At 47.7% G+C, this 10,259-nt stretch overlaps 1 protein-coding gene across 1 annotated transcript in view; it reads right to left on the reverse strand.

The window, feature by feature from the left end:
• Positions 1-6,734: 6,734 nt before the first annotated feature.
• The window catches only part of LOC107106874 (cell adhesion molecule 1-like), a 180,110-nt gene continuing 176,585 nt past the window's right edge, over positions 6,735-10,259 (reverse strand). Inside the window, exon 13 of the mRNA XM_015407089.1 lies at positions 6,735-7,269. Within this exon, the coding sequence (XP_015262575.1) occupies positions 7,151-7,269 (119 nt within the window). The 3' untranslated portion in view covers positions 6,735-7,150. The remainder of the gene's footprint in view (positions 7,270-10,259) is intronic.

The raw sequence follows: 10,259 nt of genomic DNA on the forward strand, positions 1-10,259 counted from the left end.
TGGCTTCTCTCATCTTTGCCATCTTTGATCTTCTGCAAATGTAAGGCGCTCCTTTGAAACTAAATGAGGCCTATTCAAGTCCAGTAGCACCTTAGAAACCAACAAGATATTCATGGGATGAGCTTTCAGCAGTCAAAAGTCAGGGATCTTCACTCCTACTCATATTTGACCAAGGGAATGTTGTCTCTTGAAACTTTATATCCAGAAAATCTCATTGGTCTCTGTCATGATCTGGGCTGTGCCACCAGAGGCCTACTAGGCCCAGGGAGCCTGACTAGCAGTAGATGAGGCTGGGCCTACAACTCCCAGAAGCCCGAGAGGTTTTGGAGCCAAAATTGACCAATAGGAAAAGAGGAGGACTTGGAATAAAAGATCCGGAGCAGCAGGAAAAGCTGTTCTTCTTCCCAGGAGAAAGAGCCAGAATGGACTGAGGCTGCTGTGGGGAAGAGACCCTCATCCTGAGGGAAGGGTAAGTAGTCTAGTGCCACTTGGAGTAGTGAGCTAGGGACAGTATATATTTAGACGCGTTACGGCATTTGATTTCTTTACTTTTCACCCACTTACTGTTATATTTCTGCACCTTGTTTGTTTGACCTCCTATAAAATAAAATATTTTTATTTTTCACTCTGCCTGGTCCTCACACCTATTATTCAGCCAAAAGGGAGGTCTAAAGGCCTGGGAAGGTGCTCTGGGCCTTCTCAGAGGAGCCTGGAACCAGAGTGGTGGCAGTGTCAGGTGACACCCCACCTGAGCCATGACAGCGTACATTGGTTTCTTTACATCATGAGGGCTAGGGTCTTCAGACTTGAAAGAGCAGCTAAGGCAGAGAATTAAGAATAGGTGACTTCTGGGCAAGGGCCCATGTATGTGCCATTGTTAATTTTACCCTGGATATCTATCTGTGCACCATGCAAGCCTTTTCTCCCCTTTCTGCATGCTTGAGGGTACAAAGCATGACATTTTCAAATCTACAGCCCCTTGTGTAGTTAGCTGCATCTCTTCTTGTTTGCAAGCTGAATAAACACACTCCCCATCTTCCATTTCCCTCTTGTCAGAAGCAAATATTTACATGGAGTTTGTCAAATGCATCCCAGTTTAAACTGAGGGAAAGGGGAGGCAGTTCTCAGGGTGGCCTCAGGGTGAGTGGTCAAGAAGACATCAGCAATTCCTTCTTGACTTTCCCGGCTACACCTGGCTCCTCTCATCTTTGATCTTCTGCAAATGTAAGGAGCTCCTTTGAAACTAAATGAGGTCTATTCAAGTCCAGTAGCACCTTAGAAACAAACAAGATATTCATGGCATACTGAGGGAAGGGAGAGTAGGCTAGTGTTACGTGGAATAGTGAGCTAGGGACAGTATATATTTAGACACGTTAGGGCATTTGATTTCCTTTCTTTTCACCCACTTACTGTTATTATTCTGCACCTTGTTGTTTGACCTCCTATAAAATAAACTATTTTTCTTGTTGCACTCTGCCTGGTCCTCACGCCTGTTATTCGGCGAAAAAGGAGGTCTGAAGGTCTTGGGAAGGTGCTCCGGGCCTTCTCAAGGGATCCTAAATCCAGAGTGGTGGCAGCATCAAGTGACACCCCACCTGAGCCATGACAGTCCCTAAGGTCTGCTGGACCCAAATCTTGCACTTCTACTGAAGATCAACATGGCTGCCCTTCTGGAACTAAATGAGCTCTGTTTAGCTGGAGCCTGTGGAAGCCTACCCTCTTGGCAGAAGCCTTCCTCTACCCACGTGTCCCCCTGGTCTTCCACCACTGAAAGTTAAAGATATTCCTTGTGGAGGTGGGGGAAAGGGAATCTTAGTCCAAAGCAAATGCCTTTTAGCCTTAAAGAGATCTGTCACTTTTACTCAGGTTAGTCTAAGGAACTGGACCAAAGATTGGGTGCTGGCCTGGAGGCATCAAGGGTTGATCTTTCACGCCACTCTCTCCCATGCCAGTGTAGAGGGAGAGGCTGGGCAGGTCAGAGGAAGGCTTTGTAAGGCAAACCTGGGCAGAATCAGTCCTGGGCAGAGACAAGCTCAGCTTTGGTCCAAGAAAGGAAAGGGGAGGGCACAAATCAGGACCAAAGCTCTGTAGGAAGCAGAGTCCCAAAGCAGGCAGGCAGGGCAGTTCAAGGGAAGTCATGTCCAGGAACACTAAAGCGACCTCAGTGGTTGGTTAGTCTGTTTCCTCTTGCAGAGGCTGCTGGGAGCTGGAATCCCTGAGGAACCTCAGCTGCATCTCCATCCTGGAAGGAGAGCCCGCCCAGGTGTCCTCTTCATTGGGCATCTGAAAGCTAAAAAGGAACAGCAGGGTTTTGTTTTTTTTATAGGAAACAAATGCCGAGAAGAACATCAGCGCTGCAGATTTAGTGTTCAGGAGGGCGGCAGAAGCAGAAGATTTCTCCAAGGGACTGAGGCTCTTCCGCGGAGTCAGGATGGCTTTTTTTCTGCCTTCGACGGGACGGTGAGCGATGGCACCAATTAGAGTCCACACATCACCTTCGGGCCACCCGCTGAAGCACCGGGAAATGTCATCAGCCAAAACAATAGTGAAAAACTAATAACGCCGGCGCTTGCCCTTGAGCAAACAGGTTTCCTTTTATCTTCTTTCCAAATAAGGCATGAAAACTGCTGGGGCTTTGGGGGGGGGGGAAATCTCCCCTAACAGCTAGGCTGGAGTGCCTTTCTTCACAAATAACTTAGCGGGAGAGTAAGCTTTAAAAATACTACATACACACATGGCAAGGAAGAGCAAATGCCACCCGGCAGACCCAGAAATCGGCTTCCTCGACTGCCGGAGCGGGCCAGCTAGCTTGAGTGCTGGAGGGGGGGGTAAACGAACGGGCCAGAGAAAGGCCTCCTTTCTGCCACTGATGAAAGGGGGGGGGAATCAGTGGGACAGGAGCAGCTGTAGCTGCTCAGAATGGTGGGCCCTACAGGGTGGATGGAGGTAAGAAAAGAAGTCCTTTGTAGAGATGTATGAATGGGAATATAAAGATTTTTATATATAAGTTTCTTCTTCTTGATTGTTCATATTTATATTTCTCTGTTTTTTATAGATTTATTCTTTAAGTAATATTTTATTAGGATGTTAGAAATGCCTGTTATATAGAAGGCTTTCCTCTTGTAGGTCTGATATTTTCAAGGGCCCCTTGCTTCGGTCCCCAGCTGGAGCGAAACACGTGGCATCGACCCAAGAGAGGGCTTTCTCAGTCGTGGCGCCAAAACTTTGGTTCTCCCTCCCCAGGGAGATCCATCTGTCTCCCTCTATCGGTGTCTCCTTGCCAGCAACTGAGGACTTTATTTCCTTTGGCATACCCCCAATAATGGTTATTGGCCCTTCTCCCTAGTTCTGGTCTTGTCAGCTCTTGTGCTTTTGCTGACTAATTTTATATGCTTTCAATTGTTGAAATGTTTTAAAACGTTTGTGTGTACCTCCGCGGGGAGCAAGATCAGGTGGAAAGGCAGCATAAAAATGTTTCACCCGTGAAAGACAGCTGGCCACCAAATTTGGGTGGTTGTTCCCATCTTGGATGATTAGGTATAGCACCGTATTAGAGGAAGGTTTTATTGTAATTTTAAATATTGTATTCTACTATATGTTTTATTGTATTTTACACTCGGCTTTGCCGCATGTGAGCCGCCCTGAGCCTTTGGGAGGGCGGGATATAAATCAAACTAATAAATAAAATAAATAAATAAAGGCCACAGACTGCCACCAGCACGACCTCGTGAGCTTACACAACTAGACCCCACAGTGGCAAACCCCTCATGTGCACCGGCTGTGTGGGTGTGTGTGTGTGTGGGTCCATACCCTCTGGGTCTCAGCAAACAGGTTTCAGGATCCCTTCTGGAGGGCCCGGGAGGACTTCCAGGCCAAACCCTTTCTACAAGTTAAAGGTAAAGGTTCCCTTGCTCGAAAGCCAGTCGAATCCGACTCTAGGGTTGCGGTGCTCATCTCCGTTATCCCGTTTGAAACACCAAAGAGTGCAGATTGAGACTGGAAAATAGTTTTGTAACATTAATTTGTTTTTATTAAGAAGACAGATACTTTATAGTACTTCTTTTTTCTTTGTAAAAATGGTATACATGAACCAATACAAAATGTGAATGGGAAGATATGGATATGCAGTTTTCTTACACGGCAACGTCATCCATGGGACACCTTAAACGGAACCAATCTAAGGGGGCAAAAATTAAAAAGGTCACCGGTGAGTAAAGAACAAGCTTATTTGGCATCAGTTATGCATCCTTCATTTTTCTTGCCAACGCTCTTTTCTTTTGCTGTTTTTTTTTAAAAAAACCAAACCACAAAACCCACAAGAAACAAGTTTGTTCTTTCTCCACTCCTAACAAAAGCCTTGCATCTAAACCTGTACAAATCAATACTTAACAATACATTTCAAACAGCGCACCGTATACTTGCAGAAACAAAAAAGAAATGCCTTTAAAACTTGATATACAACTAAAACCCTTAAATTTCTTGTTGTGGTTGCTCGCTTGTGTTCTCTTTCCACGCGTGGGGCTGAAAGTTTTGCGATCTACCTGAGACGGAAAAACACCAATCAAAACACATGAACCTGAGACATGTCAACATTATTAAGTCAAAGTTACATTGGGAACACGGCACTACTGTACACTTTCCAAAACAAAGATGAGTCGCTCAGAACACAGGATGCCCAGTTCTGTGATCAAGGCGTAGAAAAAGAGCCCCCCCCTCAATCTTTCGGTAGCTCTCCTGGCCCCCTGGAGTGATCTGTCTGTCATCTCGAGTGGTGTGGAACGATGAGAAACGAGGCTGCGTGTGACTAAACTATGCTGGAGCAGGAAAAAGGGGACAACTGGTATTATTTATGTTTTTCAGGGGCAGAGGGGCTGTGGCAGAGCATCTGCTTGGTATGTCGAAGGCCCCAGGTTCGATCCCCAGCATCTCCGGTTAAAAGGGTCAGGCAGGAGGCGATGGGAAAGACCTCCGCCCGTGACCTTGGACAACCGCTGCCACTCTGAGTAGACAAGACTGACCTTGACGGACCAAGGCTCTGATTCGGTATAAGGCAGCTTTATGTGTTCGTGGGGGGGGGAGGGGGGAATGCTATACAAAACACACGATTGTTTTGTGTACCAGATAGTTCACTAAAAAGGTAGCGCCTATGTGGTTCTGCCAATAAACTGAAAACAAACTAAACATATTTTCTTTAAAAAGCCTTTAAAAAAACACACCAAAAAAACAAAATGCTGACGTTTAGATACATCCCTCCCTTAAATAAATCTTTGCAAGTATGCAACACGACAGCTGTAAAAATCCATCAGCATCCTCCGTTAATTCCGCGACATGATTCCCTGCGAGGTGGCCATCTTCCCCACGGAAAGCGTTGCCCGCGCCTCGATCGGCTCCTGGTCAAGGTTTAGGACTAGCGCACCCCCTCACTACCCCCGCGCACTCTGGAAGGGAGGGGACGAACTTCTCGGGAATGAACGGCAAGTGGCAGCCGGTGTGTTCCCAAGGTAAGCTCGTTGTCAGTATCTCTTCGGCATGACTACTTCGTGCAAGGAAGCTGTGGTTAGATGGCTCGTGAGGCTGAGGAAGGGGGTGGGGGTCCGAGGCCGGTGCTCCGGAGGTGGACACGCAGGGCAAGGAAAGGCTCACAGATGCTCGACAACAAGAGAGAATTTGGATCAGAGAAGGAGAAAATCTCCCTGCCGACTTCCCCCGCTTCTGCCCTGACCTTTCCCGCAGGGCAGTCCTGCACGAAAAAACACCCCCGCTTCCCCGCCCTCCCCCTCCTGCCTTTTGTCAAGCCAAACCCAAAAGAAGGAAAAACATTTCACACAGTCTCTGGCCGGAGGCTCAGCACGACAAATACCTGCAATGCACTGTACTTGCGGGCTGCAATCTTCACAGCCTCCCCCCCCTCTTTAGCAAAACAACAACAGGGAAGAAAGGCTAAAGCAAGAGGCGAAACAGAGAATCTGGCTCATTCACAGTCTGTTCACATCACAACGGTGGTTCCTCCCCCACCCCCGTTTCCAGGAAATTACAGAGATGCAAGGCCAATTGGGAGCCATTGACGGGATCGTTTGGAACAGAAATAATTAGAGCAGAACTTCAGCGCTCCCCACCCCACCCCTCCTGCGAGGATTCAGATCCGCCTGCTCACGTGCGAGGAGCAGCCCTCATCTGTCAGGGCTGTTTAGGACTAAGCCTGGGAAGATCCCGTCCAGACCAGCTTTTGTCCAGAGAGGAGGAGGAGGGGGGGTGCGCGGCATAACTGGAGTTTACAGACACAAAACCAGACAAGCTCCATTTCCTTGGGGTGCACTTTGCCTGCAGGTAACCCGGCACGGCTGCATCTCTCGGTAGGAAGCAGAGGCACGCTCTCGACTTTTCAGCCCACGTCCTGGTCTTTGCTGCGGTGGGACACGTGGGCAGCCGCAAACCACTCTCCTCGAAAAGTTTGTTTGTCCAAAGCTTTCATGACAAGGGAGTCGAATGGATTATGAACACACTGAATTCCAAACGATGAAAATCTAAGGTGTGCTGGTTCTCCTTTGATGACAACAATTTCAAACAGCAACAACAACATAAAAACAACCCAGGAGGTTTTCCCCCCCTTTAAAAAAAAAAACAAACAAACGAAGGAAAAAGAAAAAAAACCCCTATTTGCAAGGGATCCCAGCAGGCAATTCCAAGAGAGGCTAGGAAAGGGGAAAAAAAACAAAACCCGAGAGGACCCCCCTGCTCCCCCCCTTCCCCATGAAACAAGAAATAAAACAAGGCACAGAATTTTCTGCAAATGATGGAAATAAACTAAATCCAAGTTGGACTTGGCCAGAGAATTAAAAAAAACCCAAATAATCTGAGGTGTCGACCAGCAGAGTGTACTTTACAAAGAACACTTTCACATAGGAAATCCCGGACTTGCACACAGTCCCACACACTGCTCCATCCGTCCATCCACTCATCCATCCATTTAAAAATAAAATAAAACAGCACTGGAAGGGAACAAAAAAAAAAGAGAGAAAGAAAGAAAAAGACAGAGACAAAGCAAAATGCTGTTAAGCTGGTAGCAACTTCCAACATCACTGTCTTGATCTTCTACGCGCGGGGCCAGCGACTGTCCGCAGTTGGACACCTCATGGAAACCAAGGCGGATCTAGATGAAGTACTCCTTCTTCTCTTCCGAGTTGTTCTGGCCGCCTTCGGCGTTGATGATAGCTGTGTCTGCGTCTGCCGCATCGTCAGCTCCTTTGGCTTCGTGAGTGAAGTACGTGCCTGGGAAGAGAGCGGCCACAGAAGGGCGGTGAGGCCCAGCACGGACGCCACAGAGGGGGACGCCCAAGGAGGCTTCCTCTCCCCAAGCAATCCAGGGCCAGAGGGGCTCAAGGCAGCCAGTGACTGGCAGAGGACAGAGACTCTGGCTAACCCGCTGCAGCACCGTAATCTCAGTTGCCAAGTGCTGCATGGGCAGACTGGCCAGGGTGTGGGGCTTGAGGAGGGAAGCTCAGGTCCAAAGCCCTGCTTGATGGCGTCGGTGTCAGCTGTGCTGCCATGAGGTTTATGGGCGAGAGTGCAGCTGCTTGACCTGTGTACCAACTGATGCCGCATTCCTTTGTCCCTGCTTATCTATGACCTTGCTAGCTAGCTGTCTATGTAGCGTCTCCCCATGGATTACCCGTGGAATAGGTTTTGATTCCCAGCTTTGGCTGTAACGGCCTGGGGCCCCATTCTCCCATGCACGGGAGTCAGGCCGATTGGCCTAGGAGTGTGAATGTGGGGGTGTGTACGAATGCCCTATATCCCTTTATGCTTGTAGGAAAGTAGCCATTCCTAACAGTACTGATGTTACTGCCTCTATAGCTCTTACATTAAAGTGTAACCTTATGACAAGCGTGTACGTCTTTGTTTGGCTGTGGATCCTGACAGTTGGCCTAGTCCAGGGGTGGCCAAACCGTGGCTCGGGAGCCGCATGGGGCTCTTGCACACCTATTGTGCGGCTCCCGGCAGGGCGGCTGGGGAAGCTGAAGATCATTAGCAAACAAATATCATTGGACAAATAAATATCATCAAGGAATTTCACATTACCCTTTTTAAGCTGGTTTGAAGCCGTTTTTGATCCTTTGTGGAGTAAACCGGTAAAGGGCTGCCATTTTACACATGGCTTTCCCCTTCCGGTAAAGAGCTGGATCTGAACCGATTTGCCATTTCAGACTGCACAGCCTTTTCCGCCCACGCAGGCGATCTCCAGCTTTTTTTTAATGTTCACTTTATAGTGCTATAGCGCTATAACATAACACTGTTGCATCACAGCGTTATAGTGTTATAACGCTATAACGCTATAAAGCAAACATTTTTTTTAAAGCCGATCGCCCGCACGAGCGAAAAACGGCAGGGAAAAAGTGCATCGGAACCGGGAGAGGAAACTGAAGACTACTTGGAAGCGGCTGACAGGTACAGTGTTATAGCGTTATAACACTATAAAGCAAACATTTTTTTTAAAGCCAATCGCCTGCACGAGCGAAAAACGGCAGGGAAAAAGCGCATCGGAACCGGGAGAGGAAACTGAAGACTACTTGGAAGCGGCTGACAGGTAAAACACTTCAGCCCCATTTCCTAAACGGGACAGAAGTGTTTGTGTGTGAAATTACAAATATATTCCGGTAGGGAACCGGTTCTAAAACGGTTCTGTCTGAAATGACAGACCAGAAACCGTTTGGGAACCGTTCCTCTTCTGGATTATATCGTCTGTCTGAAATTCCTCATCATCAATATCTGCTTTTACCGCTTTTGTTATTATTTTTGGCAGTCTCATTTCATGTTAATAAAAAGCAAATCTGCATATTTCCCAGTAAAAACGTGTAATATTTGTTCATGTCTTTTCGGCTCTCAAACGTCTGACGTTTATTCTATGTGGCTCTTACATCAGGCAAGTTTGGCCACCCCTGGTCTAGTCACTGTCTTTCTGTTGTAAGGATAAACAGAATGGGCCCTAGGCGGTGTTCCCTCTAAGCTGAATTTGTGTGAGGTAGCTCACAGGTTTTTAGCCTCTGGCTCACACATTTTTGTCTCAGCTCAGGAAGGGATGGCTCTAGAGCAAACTCATTTATGCAGTAGCCGAATTGCTCACAACTTTAATGCCAGTAGCTCATAAAGTAGAACTTTTGCTCACAAGACTCCACAGCTTAGAGGGAGAATTGCCTCCCCCCCCTTGCAGGAAAAGCGGGACACAACTATAATCACAACACTCAACGGTCAAAGCCATAAATATTCACTTTGCCATACAGGATATGGCATTTGCCATCGTTACTTAAATGGTGATTAGCACCTTATGTCGTTGTTTTTAGGATTTAATGCTTTTGTTATATTGCTGTTTTTAGCTATTGCATATATGTGAGCCACCCTGAGCCTGCCCTGGCGGGGAGGGCGGGGTGTAAATAAAATAAAATAAATGCCCGTCAATGGCAGAGTGCCCTTTAGGGCTCTAAGGGGCACATGCCGACTGCAGCCTGGTCTCACATCAGAAAGTCCACGGAGTCAACACAAGGATTGCTGGCAGGCGCAGGCTGGGAGTTTTGTGCCGGGGATTTGCTTCCCAGGCATACACTGGCTCAGTTTGGATTGGGACCATGGGAACAGGGGGCTTAAGATTTCCCTCCTGAGCTGTTTTCCCAATTTGCAGTGGCCCCGGGGACCCAACATTTGCCCTGCCGGGCATCAATGCATGCGAGCTGAGGGCTGTGGTGATGTCCTGGCTCAAGTGTCAGATGAGGACCTGGAAGAACCAGGTTCAGATCCCTCGTTCCACCATGGAAGCCTGCCAGGTGAGCGTGGGCAGTGTTCCCTCTCAGCTGAGTTAGTGTGAGCCAGCTCATAGTTTTTTAGCCTCCAACTCGCAGATTTTCGTCTCAGCTCAGGAAGGAGGGCACCAGAGCAAACTGATTTATGCAGCAGCCAAATGGCTGGCTCACAACTTTAATGCCAGCGGCTCCCAAAGTAGAAGTTTTGCTCACAAGACACCACAGCTTAGAGGGAGCATTGATCATGGGCCCATCACAATCTCACAGTCTGACCTCTCTCCACAAGGCTGCAGTTGTGAGGACTGAGTGGAGGAGCAATATGAAAAGCCGCTTTGAGTCCAATCGGACAGAAGAGCAGAATATAAATTAAAAAAACAATAAATTTATTTATTTTATTTATTATTTCTTTTTTTAATTTCGGCTTATATTCCACCCTCCCAAGAATGGGGTCAGAGCGGATGGTAACGC

The sequence above is a fragment of the Gekko japonicus genome, unplaced genomic scaffold, assembly GCF_001447785.1.
Source record: "Gekko japonicus isolate JY-2015 unplaced genomic scaffold, Gekko_japonicus_V1.1 scaffold2603, whole genome shotgun sequence".
In the NCBI taxonomy this organism is placed as follows: Eukaryota; Metazoa; Chordata; class Lepidosauria; order Squamata; family Gekkonidae; genus Gekko; species Gekko japonicus.